At 44.9% G+C, this 23,245-nt stretch overlaps 1 protein-coding gene across 1 annotated transcript in view; it reads left to right on the forward strand.

Moving 5' to 3' along the window:
* The first annotated feature begins 5,130 nt into the window (after window positions 1–5,130).
* The window catches only part of LOC138786244 (oncostatin-M-specific receptor subunit beta-like), a 34,779-nt gene continuing 16,664 nt past the window's right edge, over window positions 5,131–23,245 (forward strand). The window contains exons 1-2 of the mRNA XM_069963092.1: window positions 5,131–5,317; window positions 22,308–22,390. Of these exons, the coding sequence (XP_069819193.1) occupies window positions 22,321–22,390 (70 nt within the window). The 5' untranslated portion in view covers window positions 5,131–5,317; window positions 22,308–22,320. The remainder of the gene's footprint in view (window positions 5,318–22,307; window positions 22,391–23,245) is intronic.

The raw sequence follows: 23,245 nt of genomic DNA on the forward strand, positions 1-23,245 counted from the left end.
CTGGGAATCTCTCCTACCTCACTGACTCAATGTCATGTCTCACGTGCCTCCGCTTAAGGACATGTCAATTATTTTAGTGGAGAGCAGAGGTGCGCAAGACATCACAATTAATCAGTGAGGCAGGTAAGATTCCTGGTGTCTTGCTGGTTGTTCATTGGTGGGCCCCAATGATCATTTCCTCTGGTGGGCCCCAGGTACCCCAGTCCGACAACATGAGGAGGTGTAATGTGGAGGAAGAGGACTGAGGAGGTGTAATGTGGGGGGAGAGGACTGAGGAGGTGTAATGTGGGGGGAGAGGACTGAGGAGGTGTAATTTGGGGGGAGAGGACTGAGGAGGTGTAATTTGGGGGGAGAGGACTGAGGAGGTGTAATTTGGGGGGAGAGGACTGAGGAGGTGTAATTTGGGGGGAGAGGACTGAGGAGGTGTAATTTGGGGGGAGAGGACTGAGGAGAATGGAGGAGGTGTAATGTGGGGGAGGACTGAGGAGAATGGAGGAGGTGTAATGTGGGGGAGGACTGAGGAGAATGGAGGAGGTGTAATGTGGGGGGAGAGGACTGAGGAGGTGTAATGTGGGGGGAGAGGACTGAGGAGAATGGAGGAGGTGTAATGTGGGGGGAGAGGACTGAGGAGAATGGAGGAGGTGTAATGTGGGGGGAGAGGACTGAGGAGAATGGAGGAGGTGTAATGTGGGGGGAGAGGACTGAGGAGAATGGAGGAGGTGTAATGTGGGGGAGGACTGAGGAGAATGGAGGAGGTGTAATGTGGGGGAGGACTGAGGAGAATGGAGGAGGTGTAATGTGGGGGAGGACTGAGGAGAATGGAGGAGGTGTAATGTGGGGGGAGAGGACTGAGGAGAATGGAGGAGGTGTAATGTGGGGGGAGAGGACTGAGGAGAATGGAGGAGGTGTAATGTGGGGGGAGAGGACTGAGGAGAATGGAGGAGGTGTAATGTGGGGGGAGAGGACTGAGGAGAATGGAGGAGGTGTAATGTGGGGGGGAGAGGACTGAGGAGAATGGAGGAGGTGTAATGTGGGGGAGGACTGAGGAGAATGGAGGAGGTGTAATGTGGGGGAGGACTGAGGAGAATGGAGGAGGTGTAATGTGGGGGGAGAGGACTGAGGAGGTGTAATGTGGGGGGAGAGGACTGAGGAGAATGGAGGAGGTGTAATGTGGGGGGAGAGGACTGAGGAGAATGGAGGAGGTGTAATGTGGGGGGAGAGGACTGAGGAGAATGGAGGAGGTGTAATGTGGGGGGAGAGGACTGAGGAGAATGGAGGAGGTGTAATGTGGGGGGAGAGGACTGAGGAGAATGGAGGAGGTGTAATGTGGGGGAGGACTGAGGAGAATGGAGGAGGTGTAATGTGGGGGGAGAGGACTGAGGAGGTGTAATGTGGGGGGAGAGGACTGAGGAGGTGTAATGTGGGGGGAGAGGACTGAGGAGAATGGAGGAGGTGTAATGTGGGGGAGGACTGAGGAGAATGGAGGAGGTGTAATGTGGGGGGAGAGGACTGAGGAGGTGTAATGTGGGGGGAGAGGACTGAGGAGGTGTAATGTGGGGGGAGAGGACTGAGGAGAATGGAGGAGGTGTAATGTGGGGGGAGAGGACTGAGGAGAATGGAGGAGGTGTAATGTGGGGGGAGAGGACTGAGGAGAATGGAGGAGGTGTAATGTGGGGGGAGAGGACTGAGGAGAATGGAGGAGGTGTAATGTGGGGGGAGAGGACTGAGGAGAATGGAGGAGGTGTAATGTGGGGGGAGAGGACTGAGGAGAATGGAGGAGGTGTAATGTGGAGGAAGAGGACTGAGGAGGTGTAATGTGGGGGGAGAGGACTGAGGAGGTGTAATGTGGGGGGAGAGGACTGAGGAGGTGTAATGTGGGGGGAGAGGACTGAGGAGGTGTAATGTGGGGGGAGAGGACTGAGGAGAATGGAGGAGGTGTAATGTGGGGGGAGAGGACTGAGGAGGTGTAATGTGGGGGGGTGGACTGAGGAGGTGTAATGTGGGGGGAGAGGACTGAGGAGAATGGAGTAGGTGTAATGTGGGGGGAGAGGACTGAGGAGAATGGAGGAGGTGTAATGTGGGGGGAGAGGACTGAGGAGGTGTAATGTGGGGGGGAGGACTGAGGAGGTGTAATGTGGGGGGAGAGGACTGAGGAGGTGTAATGTGGGGGGAGAGGACTGAGGAGAATGGAGGAGGTGTAATGTGGGGGGAGAGGACTGAGGAGGTGTAATGTGGGGGGGAGGACTGAGGAGGTGTAATGTGGGGGGAGAGGACTGAGGAGGTGTAATGTGGGGGGAGAGGACTGAGGAGGTGTAATGTGGGGGGAGAGGACTGAGGAGAATGGAGGAGGTGTAATGTGGGGGGAGAGGACTGAGGAGGTGTAATGTGGGGGGGAGGACTGAGGAGGTGTAATGTGGGGGGGAGGACTGAGGAGGTGTAATGTGGGGGGGAGGACTGAGGAGGTGTAATGTGGGGGGAGAGGACTGAGGAGGTGTAATGTGGGGGGGGAGGACTGAGGAGGTGTAATGTAGGGGGAGAGGACTGAGGAGAATGGAGGAGGTGTAATGTGGGGGGAGAAGATGGGTCAGGTAGTGTGTGTAGTGTGGGTGCGGATGGGTCAACTGGGATAGTGTGTGTGTGGGGATGGGTCAAGTGGCGTAGTGTTCTGCACGTTGGTGAGTAATGTAGCCGGGATGGGGGGGGGCAGTTGCGGGGGCCCGTGCCCCAGATGTTTTAGGACCCTAGCAACGCCCCTGCTCCAGATTTTCTCTAGAACTTAGTATACCTGGTTACTGCCAAGCCAACTCTCAAGATACTAACTATACCTTACGTGCAAAGGAACTGTGTATTTGTTGTACTGCACCTAAGAGAACTACAAGTAAAGTGTAATTCCTTGTCTTACACCATCACACAACAGGAACACAGGGACTACTCCTTTAACGGCCATATGTTGGGATCCAGGGAGGGTGTTTACCACTTCGAGCCCTGTGACAAAGGCCACAGTGGTACCGCAACACCTGCCCTTGCAAGTAACAACTAGAACCCCCTGAGTTACCACACAAACCATCATCACTTACTGTACAGGCGCAGGGAATGCTTTTGGGCAGGAATCCTTCCTTTTATACGTAGCTTCCATGGGGTCCTGTGATTTCAGGAATAAAACTTCCTCGGATCTTTGATTCTTACAATAAGATTCTAACCCAGAATTCCATGAAGGAAAAATAAAAACAAAACACGTTTAATTCTATTGTTTCTTCTTCTAGTTGTGGTTGACTTTTTTTTGGACTGACTTCTGTCCGCACAGAAGAGAATACAATGTCACCCCAGGTTTTTCCTATGTGTTTCCTATGTATTCTGCTAAATTCCTTAGAATAGATTGCTGAATAAAGATGTGACACACACAAAAAAAAAAAAATCCATCTCCCTTTAAAATATTACTTGGAAATGCAGCCGATTGAAATTTTTATATGGCAACAACAAGACAACTGCGATAGCGGGCATTGACCCAGGATCTCAGATGAGTAGTGTAGTATAGGAGAAGTGTTTACTCTCCTGTGTGGTGTAGTATATAGAGGATGTGTCCTGTGTGGTGTAGTATAGAGGAGGTGTCCTGTGTGGTGTAGTATAGAGTATGTGTACTGTGTGGTGTAGTATAGAGGAGGAGGTGTCCTGTGTGGTGCAGTATATAGAGGATGTGTGTCCTGTGTGGTGTAGTATATAGAGGAGGTGTGTCCTGTGTGGAGTAGTATAGAGCAGTGATTTTCAACCAGTGTGCCGTGGCACACTAGTGTGCCGCGACACATGGTCGGGTGTGCCGCGGGGAAAGTTCCCCAAACTATGGTGCCCCTGTGAAACAGGAGAAAACAATGGGGGAGAGAAACCTGGGGATGGGGGAGAAACAGGGGAGAGAAGCAGGGGGGAGAGAAACATGGGGATGGGGGAGAGAAACAGCGGAGAGAAGCAGGGGGGAGAGAAGTTTGGTGGAGAGAAGCAGGGGGGAGAGAAGTATGGTGGAGAAAAGCACAGGAGAGAAGCATGGGGGAGAGAAGCACAGGAGAGAAGCATGGGGGAGAGAAGCACAGGAGAGAAGAAGGGAGGAGAAGTATGGTGGAGAGAAGCAGGGGGGAGAGAAGCACAGGAGAGAAGCAGGGGGAGAAGTATGGTGGAGAGAAGCACAGGAGAGAAGCAGGGGGGAGAAGTATGGTGGAGAGAAGCACAGGAGAGAAGTAGGGGGGAGAAGTATGATGGAGAGAAGCACAGGAGAGAAGTAGGGGGGAGAAGTATGGTGGAGAGAAGCACAGGAGAGAAGTAGGGGGGAGAAGTATGATGGAGAGAAGCACAGGAGAGAAGTAGGGGGGAGAAGTATGGTGGAGAGAAGCACAGGAGAGAAGCACAGGGGGGAGAAGAAAACAGGCCCAAGTTTCACACTGTGAGTGAGTATAAATACATTTAGAGTCTATATTGTTAACTATATGTATAATATGTACTGTTTTAGTGTCATTTTGTGCCATTTTGGTTGGTGGTGTGCCCCAGGATTTTTTAAGTATAAAAAGTGTGCCGCGGCTCAAAAAAGGTTGAAAATCACTGGTATAGAGGATCTGTCAGCTCTGCTGTGTGGAGTAGTATAGAGGATCTGTTAGCTCTGCTGTGTGGAGTAGTATAGAGGATCTGTCAGCTCTGCTGTGTGGAGTAGTATAGAGGATCTGTCAGCTCTGCTGTGTGGAGTAGTATAGAGGATCTGTCAGCTCTGCTGTGTGGAGTAGTATAGAGGATCTGTCAGCTCTGCTGTGTGGAGTAGTATAGAGGATCTGTCAGCTCTGCTGTGTGGAGTAGTATAGAGGATCTGTCAGCTCTGCTGTGTGGAGTAGTATAGAGGATCTGTCAGCTCTGCTGTGTGGAGTAGTATAGAGGTTCTGTCAGCTCTGCTGTGTGGAGTAGTATATAGGATCTGTCAGCTCTGCTGTGTGGAGTAGTATAGAGGATCTGTCAGCTCTGCTGTGTGGAGTAGTATAGAGGTAAGTCCACACTTGTCATCAGGATATTATATATAATGAGATGTAGTAATAGAGATCTCTGGCTGCCGTCCTCTCTGATTCACCGCCTCTTCCTGTCATTCCGCCCCCTCTCCCTCTCTCGTAGCTGCTGGAATTTCTGGACAGATCATTATGAAGGAAAAGAACCGGAACAAATCTATAGGAGAAAGTTTCCTCTGTGCTGCGGCCGCTGTCACTTCTTCGTCGTCTTCTCGTTCTCTCGTCTGACTTTTCATTAAGTGGGAATTTCTGGAACCTGCTCAGGAATTCTTGTCTGGATAACAGTGAGTAGATGTGTTCTCGCCCCAGAGTCTCCTTATATACATAGGCTGTATATACTGTATACTGTATAGTGTTATTGAGTCTATGTGCCGAGCTGGGAACTCGCAGGTATCAGCCATATCCATAGTGAAACCATGTGACCTGGATCTGTGCATTAATAATGATGGATCGACTTACTAAGGAGAATGTAGTGTATAGATTATACGAGTGGTGTCTGGCCGATACCCTGAGAACACGGCTCCGGGGTGCAGCACACACAGGTTTCTATGGAACTGCACTTGTCACTATGGAGTGGTGAAAGGGTTAAACATTCCACTTAAGACGATGTCCTAAGGCGATTAGGTGTATACAGTACATCCGCCACCATGTCCGAGGTTACCGGGGTGATCGACACACATAGAGATCTATGTATTTGATAGAAGCTGAACCGTGATGAGCACTCTGTATGCAGTATGGGGGAGATTTATCAAAGGGGCCACAGCAACCAATCACAGCTCAGCTTCCAGCTCTGGTGAAAGAAAACAGGAGCTGTGATTGGCTGTTGTGGCCAGTTTGCACCAGTCTAAATTTTACACCCTTTGATAAATCTCCCCCTATATGTATATATATAGATGTGTATATCACTGATGGGTGCTTACTTTAGGGTGCAGTTGTACACTTGGCTCACACTGCGTTTGTGCTTTCCGCTTATTGGATCAGTTCTTAATTTATTCTACCGTACAGAAAAAAACGATCAACCAAGTTTTGTGTACACCACAAAATAAAAAAAAAACGGTTCCCCCTTTATTTCTATATATATAATGTGTAAGTCAGTGGAAAACAGATCTTGATTAGAGATAAGCGAACCTGGAGCATGCTCGAGTCGATCCGAACCCGAACTTTCGGCATTTGATTAGCGGTGGCTGCTGAACTTGGATAAAGCCCTAAGGCTATGTGGAAATCATGGATATAGTCATTGGGGGAGATTTATCAAACATGGTGTAAAGTGAAACTGGCTCAGTTGCCCCTAGCAACCAATCAGATTCCACCTTTCATTTTCCAAAGAGTCTGTGAGGATGTGAGGAATGAAAGGTGGAATCTGATTGGTTGCCGGGGGCGACTGAGCCAGTTTCACTTTACACCATGTTTGATAAATCTCCCTCATTGGCTGTATCCATGTTTTCCAGACAACCTTAGGGCTTTATCCAACTTCAGCAGCCACCGCTAATCAAATGCCGAACGCTCAGGTTCGGATGAACTTGAGCATGCTGGATATTCGCTCATCTCTAATCTTAATGAACGGCATGCAACTCAATCCGTTTTTATCATCCGTTTTTGAATCTTGCATCTATCTCTCTATCTCTCTATCTATCTATCTATCTCCTATCTATCTATCTATCTATCTATCTATCTATCTATCTATCTATCTATCAACAGAATTTCCGCAGCACAACTTGTGTTGAAAAAACTTGTGTTCTTTATTCCATGTAAAAGTGCAAAGAAAACATGCGTGCAGCACAGCAAAAAATCGAAGTACGATGCGACGTTTCGGTGACCTCCGTCACCCTCTTCTGAACCTACTCAAGTATGATTTTTTTATATACATCACTAAGAAATGCACGGTTTTGAACACTGATTAAATACCGTATGGACTAAATACTTGTACGCCAAGAAGGAGTGGGCGTACCTTAAACAGCTGATGAATTAAACACTGATTACGTGGATGAACACACACATTGCTTTGATGGACACTTATATTCACCTATGAGATTTGTTAGATAATCACGGATGTTTGTATAAAAGGAGGAAGTTGTACACTTAGAAGTATGCTTGAAGAGGGTGACGGAGGTCACCGAAACGTCGCATCGTACTTCGATTTTTTGCTGTGCTGCACGCATGTTTTCTTTGCACTTTTACATGGAATAAAGAACACAAGTTTTTTCAACACAAGTTGTGCTGCGGAAATTCTGTTGATATTTAATTTGAGTACTTTGGTCAAGTACGTTCCGCTGGCACTCGGAACTTATTGCCTGTGGTGGTGCCGCTAGAGATTATTATTGGACTATCTATCTATCTATCTATCTATATACAGCATAGCACAATGTTATCAAGCACCCTATTGACTGAGGTTCGGGGCCTGGCACCTGCCTCTCTTGGACTTGTAGTGCCACTAATTTCCAGTTTTTTATCTATCTATCTATCTATCTATCTATCTATCTAAGAAAAAAAAAATTACTGCGGCACTCCAAAAGTAGTGAAAAAAGTAAAACGGTGATTTATTCAATCCATGTACAGGCTAGTGCGACGTTTCAGTCTTACTATCAAGACTTTTCTCAAGCAAGTGAACATATCAATACACACATGTGTTATAAAGCAGTGTTACAAAATCATCAATCATATATAATTAGTGAAAATAATCTAGCTATCGGCGTAGGTAGCCCTGAACCGCATGAGTCACTTGCGCATGCGTATTAGGTCTCCAACTGGAACGCAAAAGCGTTGAGTCCGAGATCCCAGGTTCACAGCGCCTGCTCGTCACGGGCCAATGGGATACTAGGTAAACTATGTAAAAAATTAACCCATGAAGGGATCAAAATACATCATAGTCGTAATCAAAGGGAGCGGTGTATTCATGCAAAGACATACATTCCTGTACAGCAACCACTAAAGCACACCTATTACCACAGGACGTAGGAGACTGTCCCGGATCCCGGAGTAGTCGACCCAACTGCGGCAGATCACAGCCCACAGGGACATCGTCCTGATCTCATCCCGATTTTATCCCGGTGTGCTCAATCGCCGTGTCCTCTGGGGGCTATTGAGTGGCGTGTCCAGAGTCCATTCACACTACACCGTATAGTGACTTCATGTGTCCATTGGAATACTCTTGTAATAAACGCATCAAAAACGCATGTTTACTAATTATCTTTTATAACACTTAAACACACTTATTTTTTTTGATGGTTTATTTTGCACTCTATATGCATAGGATATAATGTGAATGCACTATCCATATGAATTTATTCCAGTTGGATCTGACTATGTACACATGATTATTTTCACTAATTATATATGATTGATGATTTTGTAACACTGCTTTATAACACATGTGTGTATTGATATGTTCACTTGCTTGAGAAAAGTCTTGATAGTAAGACTGAAACGTCGCACTAGCCTGTACATGGATTGAATAAATCACCGTTTTACTTTTTTCACTACTTTTGGTGTGCCGCAGTAATTTTCTTTTTCTTGGATATCTACATACCGAGTGATTCCCGGTTTTACGGCAGGCACCCGCTTCACTTATAGAGTGCTGCGTCCTTTTTCACCTATCTATCTATCTATCTATCTATCTATCTATCTATCTATCTATTTATCACATAATGGCATACACCACCAAGTTTTTCAACAATATACAGACCTCTTATTATAAGGACTCTATAGCGACCATGTTGTTCCCTGAAATAGGAACATAGCAAATGTGAGGGAACTACTAAAAAAGTGTCAAATGTGACTAAGGAACCCGATGCAGTCAGACTGATCAGATCGGCTTTTTTGAGGTCAGTTTAAGACTGGAGCGGGTGAGGCTGTGGATGTTGAGTATTTGGATTATGTGTCACATAATAGATTGCTCCACAATGAGGATACTGGGGTTATGATGGGTCAGCAAGTGGTTCAATGATAGTGAACAGATAGAGGTTATTGGTGGAAAGTTCCACTACATCTGTCCTGGTATAATGTTATGTCTTAAATTAGCACACACTCCAATTCCTAAAAACGTGACCCTTGCCTATGTGTTTTTCTCTGCAGAGACGGTGTGTTCCCTAGAGAGGATGTCATTCAGTAATAATATCTGTTATACTTTAGAATCAGGACTTCTAAGAAATTAGTTTTTTACATCTTAAAATATAGGCTATAAAATATAATTTTATGGAGGAAATACATTAGATTAGTCAGTGCCCTGTGCTATCAGCAAGAAGGGTTTAATTTTTATTTGGACACAGGTTGAATTTACCAGCACTCTAAAAATGTTTGCTTGATGGAGAACAATATAATTTTTGGATGCACCAAATTAGATGAAAATTTCAAAAGAGATTAGAAAATAGCACCTCTGTATATTAGAGATCATGCCTCCCTGCTACTACCAGTTTAACCCTCTACATGATCAATAGTGATCATGGATTAAATGATTTGACAGGTGTCACCTGTCAGGGGTCTGAACAGCACACTCATGACGCAATGTGCCAATCGTTTCCCATGGCAGCTGGAAATGTCTGAAAGGCCTCCGTGTCTGTCATGGTAAATTTGCTTGTACAGTCTGCCGATCAAACTGATTAATGCGATAGCAAAGTAAAGCACTTCCTAAAAAGTACTTTAAAAAAAAATTAAGAAGTAAAAAAAAAAATCTTCCTCTAATTAAAAAAAAACCCTTTTCTTAAATAAAAAAAAAATGTTAAAACAAGAAAAATAAATTCTAATATTTGGTAATTTAAACTTTTATTGTGGGAGGGGTTTTTAATATTTTTGAAAATTGTTTTTTTTACAAAAAATTTACTGATATTGTATAGCCTTGAATACTATTATCAATGCTCTGCACAAAGAGTCTGCCTGAGGTGTCCTTTCAGTCAGTAACAGGTACATCTCCCGTCAAACTATAGATTATGGCATGATTGCAGCTGCCTGTCATTATCTCCAGATCCTGGGACATTAATGTGTGTGATACCGCTTACACTGAAGCAGTCTGGCACACATTACAGCAAGAACGTAAATATACATTCCTACTGCAAGGGGCATCAGTAGTAGGAATGTATATATTGTATTGAGATTGACATGAAGGGGTTAAAGACAAAAAAATCCTCCATAGAAATAAATCGCAGAATGTTCAGAAATTCAAATATCAGACATAATAGCCTTAAACAGCCAATGACAGCATACATGCAAATAGCTGAAATGCAACAGCCAATAGAAACTCACAGATCCTTCACTCAATGCCTGACATCCACACAGTCACATGTCCCCTACTGGACAAAAGAAGATGGCAGGCCCTTACGATTTTGCCTCACTGAAATTAATACAGATTTCCACAAGATTGTCATGGTAACTGAGCAATTCTCTTTACTAATATATGGCCGCTGTAAAAGTCACTGTTAAAGGGCCAGTACCAAATGAATTCCTAAAGAGTTGGTGCCACATTTACTCTTAAAGGACCAGTAATGAATTTACTCTTAAAGGGCCGGTATTGAATTTGCTCTTAAGGAGCCAGTACTGAATTCGCTTAAAGGGCAGGATTAAAGTTTCTCTTAAAGGGGCACTCTGAAAGTCACTATTAAAAGGTGTTTTGGAAGTCAATATTAAAGGGGGCTCTTTTTAAACACTATTTATTTTCTCCTGGAAATGTACATCTAGTTTTATTTTAGGGTTTGTTCTATAACTAGATAGATAGAACCTAATACCGTTGCACTTGGTCACTCTTTTCTTCTTATCTTTAAAAGTGTCACTGTCATTTGCAAAAACTTTTCACATGTCATAGAGACATGTCAAAAGTTTTGATCGGTCCGGGTCTGAGTGTTCAGTGTTCAGGAGAACGAGCCAGGGGAAGACCACGGTCTAAGCGCTGTTCTCTCCTGGCTCAGTGTCACGTTATCAGTCAGGCTTCGTCTAATTGTTTATGGAGCCCGACTGATATCACATGACAAAGAGCCGGAAGAAGATCATGCTTAGCTCAGTCTTCTCCCTGCTCTTTCTTCCCATCGGTACAGGTCTGCAGTGATGACACGTCAAAAGTTTTTACAGACAACAGTGACACTGTAAATGTTTGATTTATATGCACCCAAGTTGAGCGTCATTCTTTAACCCCTGGCTGACCCTGGACATACCCGTACGTCCAGGGCCGCCTCCATGTGTTCAGAGCGGGGCCGCACGGCGGCCGTGCTCTGAACCGCCGTGGTCCCGGGTGCTGCTCGTAGACAGTAATCAAAGTTGACAGCTGCATCCGATTACTTGATGCAGCCCGTGCCCTGGTGTCTAGTGGGGAGGAGCGATCCACACATCTTACCCTGTCCGGGGTCAGCACCGTAATGGTGCTGATCCCGGCTCAGCGCTCAATTGCTTCGGGCTGCCGGAAGCAATCGATGTGCCTATCTGATCGATCTATGCTGCATATCTATGCAGCATAGATCTGTATGAGAGATCAGTGCACTTATACTAGAAGTCCCCCAGGGGGAATAACCCTAACCCCAGGGGGGCTTCTAGTATAAGTGTAAAAGAACAAATAAAAGTGTTGTTATTAGACCCCTCCCCTAATAAAAGTTTGAATCACCCCCCTTTTCCCATGTTATAAATAAAAATAAATAAATAAACATATTTGGTATCGCCGCGTGCGTAATCGCCCAAACTATTAATTCATCCCATCTCACACGGTAAATGGCGTAAGCGCCAAAAAATCCCAAAATGCAAAATTGTGCATTTTTGGTCGCATCAAATCCAGAAAAATTGTAATAAAAAGTGATCAAAAAGTCGTATATGCGCAATCAAGGTACCGATAGAAAGTCATAGCGCAAAAAATGACACCTCATACAGCCCTATAGACCAAAGGATAAAAGCGCTGTAAGCCTGGGAATGGAGCGATTTTAAGGAACATATATTTGTTAACAATGGTTTGAATTTTTTACAAGCCATCAGATAATATAAAAGTTATACATGTTACATAACGTTGTAATCGTAATGACTTGAGGAACATGCATAACAAGTCAGTTTTACCCCAGGGCGAACAGCGTAAAAACAAAAACAAAAAAAAACAAATAAAAGAAATGCATTTTTTTTTTCAATTTGACCACACTTTGAATTTTTTTCTGCTTTTACAGTGTACTTTATGAAAAAATTCAGCCTGTCATTGCAAAGTACAAAAATTTAAATTGGCCCGGTCCTCTAAGGGTTAAAATATTCATGCATTTTTATTAAAATGAAAAAGAAAAAAATTAGTATCCAAAAAGGGCCTGGTCATGAAAGGGTTAAATGTAATAGAAATGATACTGTTGTGTTTTTCTTCATGTTTCTTCCTTATTGGCGGTGACGTGTTTTCTTGATGAATTTGCTGTTTTCTCAGCAATTACAAGACCGAACGTGTTTGCAGTGTGGGGAGATATTACTTCTTGCAGACATGATCCTCCCATAGTACAACATTACAACCTTCAGCTTTTGGAGCATGCTGGGAGTTGTACTTTTGCAACAGCTGGAAGGCCACAGGATGGGGAACCTGGTATAGAGACTGTTCATGCAGCTGAGGATAACCAGGATTGTGTGATCGAATACATAGCAGAGGGAGAAGACTGCAAGGAGAAAACCCTATAACATATCATGAAAGTGTTAAATGGAAAGCCCCTTTAAACCTCGCCAGCGTGCACAAAACAGTCTTTATGCAATCACATAGCAGCTGTGGAAATATCTCCAAATGGATTGCAGGCCTCGAAATAAACCAAAAATGATACGTCCCACTGACCACAGCTCTGTATTTAGCCTTTATACTCTATGGAACATGTAATTTACTATATAGCTGTTTATGACTTGTATATTTATGGAGGCTGGTAGAGAATTAACTCTCCATTTTCACATAGGGATGATAGTAGTGCTATATATCAGTCCCCGCACCTATAGCATTCAGTATGACTTCCTAGGTCTTGGCTTGCACTCATAATATGTACTAGTTGCCCATGACATATTATTTGTACTCTCTGGATCAATACGATTCCAATGATACCCAATTTACTTAGTTAGTTTTGTTATTTTTACTACTTTTGCATTTGCTTTGCATTCCCCTAGTCTGTCTACAGAGCTGCGGGAGGGCTCGTTTTTTGAGGGGTGATCTGTCATTTTTTATCATTTTTTAAGCCATTTGGGATGCAAGATTATTAAAAAAAAAACAGCAAATCTGAGGTTGGGTATTTCTTATTCATAGTGCAGGATAATGAATATTGTATTGTAATAGTTCAAACATGTCCGCACACAGAGATACTGTAGTGTACAGAAGTTGTGTTTTCCCTGGGGTTGAGCAGAGAATGGACCCTGTATTATATTGACAAAGACTTAGTAATGTATTGGTTATTCTTTATTGCATTATAGAGAGGAGCCAAGCTAGAGATGGGTCATCTTGATTATTCACACACACCAGAGCAGGGAGTTTGCTAACAGCACCACCAACTGCCTCCTTATTGTACTACACTAGCTAGGAGAAAGGTCCAGAAAGAGGGCGGAGCTATTCTATTGAGCTCCCCTCAAGAGGCAGTTGTGACAGGAGTTCAGCAGGAGTAACATCCACTGAGGGGACCACAGCCTGTGAGGAGATCAGCACCACAACTAATGGAGATAGTACGACACATAGGAGTTGTTGAGCCGAGGAGCTTATTTTATTGATGAAATTACCAATAGAGCAAGCCTGATTTACTTACTCATCAAGCATTATATGGGCACAATCTACCAGTATATACAGTCAGTTAGTAGAGTGCTATCTCTGGGCCACAGCCTGTTTGCTGCTCTGAGGTGGGGTCTGTAATATACTGGGGACCTGACACTGGGGAGTGTAATATACTGGGGACCTGATAGTGGGGTGTGTAATATACTGGGGATCTAATCTGTAGTATACTGGGGACCTGATACTGGGGTGCTTAATATACTGGGAACCTGATACTGGGTGTGTAATATACTGGGGACCTGATACTGGGGTGTGTAATATACTGGAAACCTGATACTGGGGTGTGTAATATACTGGGAACCTGATACTGGGGTGTTTAATATACTGGGAACCTGATACTGGGGTGTGTAATATACTGGAAACCTGATACAGGGGTGTGTAATATACTGGGGACCTGATACTGGGGTGTTTAATATACTGGGAACCTGATATTGGGGTGTGTAATGCTCCTTCTTTGCTGTTCAGACATTAAAATTCTAACTGGGAAAAAAAAACACTGGTGAGAAGCCACACCCACAAACCACACCCACAATAGGCCTCACCCCAGGAGACCACACCCCTTGTTGTCAACGTTAAAGTGTCCCTTGAAAAAATATTTCAAATGTTGGCGACAATGTATATGACTCAGTAAACTGTTCCGTGATTAAAGGGGTTATCCAGTGCTACAAAAACATGGCCACTTTTTCCCCCTCTCTTGTCTCCAGATTGGGTGGGGTTTGGAACTCAGTTCCATTGAAGTAAATAGAGCTTAATTGCAAACCGCACCTGAGCTGAAGACAAGAGAGGGGGAAAAGTAGCCATGTTTTTGTAGTGCTGGATAACCCCTTTAAGTCTTATAAGAGACTCTGTTTGCGAGCACCCATAGCAGTAATAGGCTAGACCTAATCATTTATCATTTACCACCTAATTCTGCGTTTACACGGAACGATTATCGTGCGAATTTGCACGATAACGATCGAATTCGAACGATATTCGTACATGTAAACGCAGTGAACGATCGTACGACGAGCGAGAAATCGTTCATTTTGATCTTTGAACATGTTCTTAAATAGTCGTTCGTCGTTCGCTAAAAATTCGCAGATCGTTCCGTGTAAACAGTCGTTCACTGATATAACCTATGTGCGAGATAGGCTTAAATGATCGCAAAACGATCGCAAAACGAATATACCGTACTATATATCGTTCCATCTAAACGCTGATCGTTATAAAAAAAAAAATCGTTACTTCGAAATCGTTAATCGTACAATCGGGCAAATTATCGTTCCGTGTAAACGTAGCATTAGTTTAAAGGGGTTATCCAGTGCTACAAAAACATGGCCACTTTCTTTCAGAGACAGCACTGCTCTTGTTTCCAGTTCAGATGCGGTTTGCAATTAAGCTCCATTCACTTCAATGTAGCTGAGCTGCAAAACCCCGCCCAAGCGGGAGACAAGAGTGAGGCTGTCTCTGGAAGAAAGTGGCCATGTTTTTGTAGCACTGGATAACCCCTTTAATGCAGATAAATAAAAAGGTTCCAGTCGTATGCATTTTACATCTGTTGGCAAGGAACACAGTGTAAGAAGTCCAACAATCCTACCAGTTTCCCGGTGTTTGGATGTCGTCATTTGTTGTGATAGGCATGTGGTATAAATACGATAACTGGCTCTCCAAAGTCTCCTGGAATCATGGTGTTTCTTCCATCTGCAGCCAGTGTTACATTAAAGGTTTTGGCAGGAAATTTCTTGACTCACTGATTCACGTTAAGCCCTCATGTTATCACAAACACCATGTCAGTGTACACACCACCTTACGGCCCTATTACACACACAGATTTATCAGAAGGATTTGAAAAGAGGAGAAATCTCAGTCTTCACTTTATGACCTGTTCTCTGTTTATAGTCTGTTCCTGGCTTTGGCTTCAATGATCTGTCAGATAATTTTTTTTGTGTAATAGGGCCTTTACTGTAAGAACCTGATAAAACTCCTATGCAGTCACTAGTTATAAGCCCTTGAGATTCCAGGTTTTATCATGTACGGTAAGGGCAATAATCCAGAACCTTCCCGCACAAGACGTTCCATGACTGTTTTGCATGTTGAACAGTAACAATAACCCTGATACCATTATATCATGGAAAAAGCCATTGGGTGCAGTCGAATAGATGGTGTGTCCAGAATTTGGATGGTCTTCATGGTAGTTTATAGAGTTTCTTTGGCAACCCAATTGCCTGGTGTCAAGATCTTGCTATCTAGTCCATCAATGTTCTAGTTCCTCATTATGCCATGATGTGGTGCAAGACTTCCTGGTATTCGGTAGTATCCTAGTCTATTGTTTAAAATGTTTAGTCCTAGAGACATCTCTGGACATAGTAGCCCAGTTACTCACAACCATAACCAGGAATTCACAGGATAATGAGGTCTTAAAAAAGAAGGTTCTAGATGCTGTTGAGTCTGGAAAGAGATTTTTTAGGTAGTAGGATTGTCATCATCCACTATCCGAAGATTTTACACAACTTCTCCCGATCAAGCCACCCCAAAAGGATCAACTGGAAAACAGAAGATGCCATAAAACATCCTTGTAGGTGGCCGTATACTTTCAGGAGCTATGGCCCGATATATACATGAATGTTTGGCACAACCATATGGTCATGTGTTTTCTATGGAGACAGCTCTGGTAGGGCTTATCTCTCCCAGACCTATAGGGTCAGCCAGCTTAATTCCAACAAGTATGACCCATCTGTCTTACGACATCATCTGTTGAGGGAGAATCTGTATGCCTGGGCATGGTAGGTAACCCAGAACTTCAGGAAGAACTCACCATTAATGAGGATAGGGTGCAGGAGGTGATCATTAGAGAGAGGAGCACACATCATGACATCTACGTGAAGGTGCCAGGTGACCATCACTGTCCAGGGAGAACATCAGGGTAGGACTAAAGATTATCAATGGACACCTAGAACACAAGAACAATGTGCTCAGAACATGCAGTGTTCCACCCAAAGAACCTGACACCTGCAGCGTAAAGTATGGTGCGGAGATATTCTGATTTGGGGATGTTTTAGTATCTCATGGCCCAGGCAGGTTTCCACCAAGGAAGCAACTATGAATTTTTCTTTATTGTACAAGAGCAGGCTGGAGAAGATGGAAGACCAGTAGAAAGTGAATCTGATAATGTGTCCACCAAGGAATGGCTGGATCAAAGAAAAGTCCAATCAAAGATGGTGTAGGCGAAGAGTGGGGAGGATGAGAACAGGCACGTACGTGCAAGAGGCCCCACAGAGTGCACAGTATGAAGTGGAAAATATAGTATCTCCTAATGGATATCATAGACTGGTCATAAATTATTAGATCTAGTCACTGAGGATTGTTTCTACCAATGGGGGTAAGATGGCCGAGGGTTTGTATCCGACGGATGGATAAGATTCCTTTATATGGATTACATAAATTTCCAAAGAATTTTCTCGGAATGGTTTTGTGGATTATTCTTAATGAAAACCATCTCCAGTTTTGCCTTATCACTGTACGATCCCCAGGGGACTCCGTTCTGCAGAAGTTCAGTGGATGATATATAATTTGTATGAGGACCCACAAGGGAATGACCGGATTTAGGTTGTTCTTCATTAGATCCCCCCCCCTCTCCATTTTTGAGGTTTTCCACCACAAAGGCTGTGTAGGAGCCTAAACAATGGTTTTAGAAAACCACATTCTTCTATACGCAGCACAACACCTGCCAACAGCCCCGCGGAGGGAGGTGTGGGGTGTTTTTGGAGGGAAGCTGCCACATTTTTTTAATCAGGTATGTCAACTGTAAGTGAAAACTGGATCAGCATCACACAGAATATTCCTATACACAGTGTCTACCAGAGAGTGCTCCCATACACAGTGCCTACCAGAGAGTGCTTACATACACACAGTGCCTACCAGAGAGTGCTTACATACACAGTGCCTACCAGAGAGTGCTCCCATACACAGTGCCTACCAGAGAGTGCTCCCATACACAGTGCCTACCAGAGAGTGCTTACATACACAGTGCCTACCAGAGAGTGCTTACATACACACTGCCTACCAGAGAGTGCTTACATACACACAGTGCCTACCAGAGAGTGCTCCTATACACACAGTGCCTACCAGAGAGTGCTTACATACACAGTGCTTACCAGAGAGTGCTTACATACACACAGTGCCTACCAGAGAGTGCTTACATACACAGTGCCTACCTGAGAGTGCTCCGATACACAGTGCCTACCAGAGAGTGCTTACATACACAGTGCCTACCAGAGAGTGCTTACATACACACTGCCTACCTGAGAGTGCTCCCATACACAGTGCCTACCAGAGAGTGCTCCCATACACAGTGCCTACCAGAGAGTGCTTACATACACAGTGCCTACCAGAGAGTGCTTACATACACAGTGCCTACCAGAGAGTGCTTACATACACACAGTGCTTACCAGCGAGTGCTCCCATACACAGTGCCTACCAGAGAGTGCTCCTATACACACAGTGCCTACCAGAGAGTGCTTACATATACACAGTGCCTACCAGAGAGTGCTTACATACACACAGTGCCTACCAGAGAGTGCTTACATACACAGTGCCTACCAGAGAGTGCTTACATACACACAGTGCCTACCAGAGAGTGCTCCCATACACAGTGCCTACCAGAGAGTGCTCCGATACACACAGTGCCTACCAGAGAGTGCTCCGATACACAGTGCCTACCAGAGAGTGCTCCCATACACAGTGCCTACCAGAGAGTGCTTACATACACAGTGCCTACCAGAGAGTGCTCACATACACAGTGCCTACCAGAGAGTGCTCCCATACACAGTGCCTACCAGAGAGTGCTTACATACACACAGTGCCTACCAGAGAGTGCTTACATACACAGTGCCTACCAGAGAGTGCTTACATACACAGTGCCTACCAGAGAGTGCTCCTATACACACAGTGCCTACCAGAGAGTGCTTACATACACAGTGCTTACCAGCGAGTGCTCCCATACACAGTGCCTACCAGAGAGTGCTTACATACACAGTGCCTACCAGAGAGTGCTTACATACACACAGTGCCTACCAGAGAGTGCTCCCATACACAGTGCCTACCAGAGAGTGCTCCGATACACAGTGCCTACCAGAGAGTGCTCCGATACACAGTGCCTACCAGAGAGTGCTTACATACACAGTGCCTACCAGAGAGTGCTCCCATACACAGTGCCTACCAGATAGTGCTTACATACACACAGTGCCTACCAGAGAGTGCTCCCATACACAGTGCCTACCAGAGAGTGCTTACATACACACAGTGCCTACCAGAGAGTGCTTACATACACAGTGCCTACCAGAGAGTGCTCCCATACACAGTGCCTACCAGATAGTGCTTACATACACAGTGCCTACCAGAGAGTGCTCCCATACACAGTGCCTACCAGAGAGTGCTTACATACACAGTGCCTACCAGAGTGCTTACATACACACAGTGCCTACCAGAGAGTGCTCCCATACACAGTGCCTACCAGAGAGTGCTCCCATACACAGTGCCTACCAGAGAGTGCTCCCATACACAGTGCCTACCAGAGAGTGCTCCCATACACAGTGCCTACCAGAATGTGCTCCCATACACAGTGCCTACCAGAGAGTGCTCCCATACACACAGTGCCTACCAGGGAGTGCTCCCATACACAGTGCCTACCAGAGAGTGCTCCCATACACAGTGCCTACCAGAGAGTGCTTACATACACAGTGCCTACCAGAGTGCTTACATACACAGTGCCTACCAGAGAGTGCTTACATACACAGTGCCTACCAGAGAGTGCTCCCATACACAGTGCCTACCAGAGAGTGCTCCCATACACAGTGCCTACCAGAGAGTGCTTACATACACAGTGCCTACCAGAGAGTGCTTACATACACAGTGCCTACCAGAGAGTGCTCCCATACACAGTGCCTACCAGAGAGTGCTTACATACACAGTGCCTACCAGAGTGCTTACATACACAGTGCCTACCAGAGAGTGCTCCCATACACAGTGCCTACCAGAAAAGTGCTGCATACACAGTGCCTACCAGAGAGTGCTCCCATACACAGTGCCTACCAGAGAGTGCTTACATACACAGTGCCTACCAGATAGTGCTTACATACACAGTGCCTACCAGAGAGTGCTCCCATACACAGTGCCTACCAGAGAGTGCTTACATACACAGTGCCTACCAGAGTGCTTACATACACACAGTGCCTACCAGAGAGTGCTCCCATACACAGTGCCTACCAGAGAGTGCTCCCATACACAGTGCCTACCAGAGAGTGCTCCCATACACAGTGCCTACCAGAGAGTGCTCCCATACACAGTGCCTACCAGAATGTGCTCCCATACACAGTGCCTACCAGAGAGTGCTCCCATACACACAGTGCCTACCAGGGAGTGCTCCCATACACAGTGCCTACCAGAGAGTGCTCCCATACACAGTGCCTACCAGAGAGTGCTTACATACACAGTGCCTACCAGAGAGTGCTCCCATACACAGTGCCTACCAGAGAGTGCTCCCATACACAGTGCCTACCAGAGAGTGCTCCCATACACAGTGTCTACCAGAGAGTGCTCCCATACACAGTGCCTACCAGAGAGTGCTTACATACACAGTGCCTACCAGAGAGTGCTCCCATACACAGTGCCTACCAGAGAGTGCTCCGATACACAGTGCCTACCAGAGAGTGCTCCCATACACAGTGCCTACCAGAGAGTGCTTACATACACAGTGCCTACCAGAGAGTGCTCCCATACACAGTGCCTACCAGAGAGTGCTCCCATACACAGTGCCTATCATAGTACCCACACTGAATGATTGCCTTCATTAATGGTATCCTAGTCAGAAACTCCACTCAAACATAACTTTTCATATGTTTCTGCCAGGTGAGACTAACAATTCATTCTATACTTGTTATTATCTATTCAGTCTCCTTCCCCCAACCTTGAGCTGCTGATTTCTGCTGAAGACACAAAAATCTGAGAGCTTTTCTCTATGTCTCCCCCTCCTCCCCCCCTCCCTTCTGAGACAGCTGATGTAAACATGTCCCTGACTGGCTTTATTTGCAGCATGGTAGCTTCTCTGTAATACTGGGAGGGTTATTCTGAGGTCAACTTGCTCAGTGAACTCGCTGTGATTATCCCCCCAGCATTACAAAGTTGCTGCAATGTTGCAGATAAGGATCTGAGGTCTGCTGTCTGGTGCTGAGAGACGTCTGAAGTGTCACCGTGCTGCATTGCACTCACCTGCTGAGTAATAGGCAGATAATCTTTCAAAGAAGAAACTGCCCTTTGGCATTTTTGAGTACAAGGAAATGTGTAATCCTTATTGGCACAAACAAGTGCGTCCATCTGGGCCGGAAAGGGACATGTGACCACAAAGCAGGTTTATTACAGGCTGGGAAATTATAACTTATTACGTTTTTTGTCTATTATTATATAGCCTACTCACAGACATGACATAGGCTATTACACTCACTGAATGATTTCACTTCTCACTGGACCTATACCTGATCCTATTCCATTCCAGTCTGACACAGAGAGCACTGTATCAGACTGGGAATAATACACCACTTCCTGCAGGACATTCAGCAGCTGAAAAGTCCTGGAAGACTGGAGATTTTTAAATAGAAGTAATGTACAAATCTATATAACTTTCTGACACCAGTTGGTTTATGTACAGCAGTTGCATACACTCTACAGCAACAATCAGCAGCACAGCCAGCTATGTACAGCAGTTGCATACACTCTACAGCAGCGCTTCTCAAACTTTTTCTACTGGAGCCTCATCTAACAAACCAAGGCAATGCCTGGGCTTCACCAGACTGACCAAGAGGATGCCTGGGCCTCACCATCTGTGGTGAAAGTCCATTTAAAAGCTGAACATAATGCTAGGGCTACGTTTCACCCATCTCACAAGCTCTATGTACTAATAAAGCAAGTACAAAATAAATTAATGTTGCTAAAATGGAGATTTTTGCAAACAGCAAAAGGACAGTGCAGATCATAGTTACTTTGTAAAAACTGGCTCCCCAGCTGGGCCTCACCAACAACTAGGGGGCGCCTCACTGGTGAGGCCCGCCTCACAGTTTGAGAAGCACTGCTCTACAGCAACAAGCAGCAGCACAGCCAGCTATGTACAGCAGTTGCATACACTCTACAGCAACAAACAGCAGCACAGCCAGCGACAGTATGTACAGCAGTTGCAGAAACTCTACAGCAACAAACAGCAGAAAAGCCAGCTATGTGAAGAATCTCTGCAGATTCTATAGCAGCAAAATGGTAGGACATTGCTGTCCAATCCCCCTTCATCAGAGATCCCTAACATAATCAGAATAAGTATTTGTCTTTCCCCTTTCACCCTCATTTTCTCCACACGCACATTTGTCAATACAGGGATGGCCAGAAACCATACCATGGAGGCATAGAAGGCGGCATTGGTTCCTGCTGATCCTAGGCTAGGTTGCACCAATGATTTTATAGTTTGCTCAAAGCCGTCCAAACATGGATACATCCAATAAAATATAATGGTTTCCTCTGCATTTCAGATATCTTCCATCAATGGACCATTGTGTTGGTTGGCACGGAGTCCTAGTCATCCTGTTCAGTGCTGGACTGTGGCATTGTCAAGGTAAGGCCTAAACTTTGGGTTTCTATAACCTGGAACGCCCAGCTATGTTGGTCTTCCGGTCCAGCAGAGAAAACTTATGTCATTAACCAGGAACCAAGGTCAGGACTCCTTCCTTCCTGCCAAAATAATAAAAAGAAAATCATCTGAGTCTCATGTGATGGTCACATGCATAACATGTGAGTGTGAACAACGTCTCTTCTAGCACAGACATGTTCCACGAGCCATCATGAAAGTCAACCTACACAAAGATTCCCACCCTTACAAGTCTTAAAGGGATTGTGTCACACACATTATTTTAGTATCATTCACTAGAGCTCAGTCTATAGAAGTGAAATACTGTATTTGCTATGAATTCTAAAAGTTAAATATAATTCTTTCCTAGTTATGAAAACAACCCTGGGGGGCGGCCATATTGGAGACTTATACTTCTTTCCTCTGTTGTCTATATAGAAAATGCTGCAAGGTGTGTGCTTTATGGCAGCAGAAATAAATGGGAATGTATTGACATGGAAATGTCATGGTTTATTATAGTCTCTAGGAGGTGATGGAGGACAGCACTATCCAACGTAAGACAAGTGATCCTTATTCTTATGATTGGTAGAGCCCACCAATCACACCCCGACAGATCAGTTAGTTCTGTGGATGGGGAATAGCCATAATCTTGGGACATGCCATCATATAATGAGGTGACTCTGCTCACCTTGTGCCAGTCTACACAGCAAAGCTGTAAATCGATATGAAAACAAAAAACAAACAGGAAATGTCGCCTTATTTCATACGCTCTAGTGGATATTTTAGGAAGTGCAATATTAGAGTCCCCAAAAATGTAATATACACCTTCCTTGACTGAAAAAA

Source organism: Dendropsophus ebraccatus, chromosome 3 (genome assembly GCF_027789765.1).
Source record: "Dendropsophus ebraccatus isolate aDenEbr1 chromosome 3, aDenEbr1.pat, whole genome shotgun sequence".
NCBI lineage: Eukaryota > Metazoa > Chordata > Amphibia > Anura > Hylidae > Dendropsophus > Dendropsophus ebraccatus.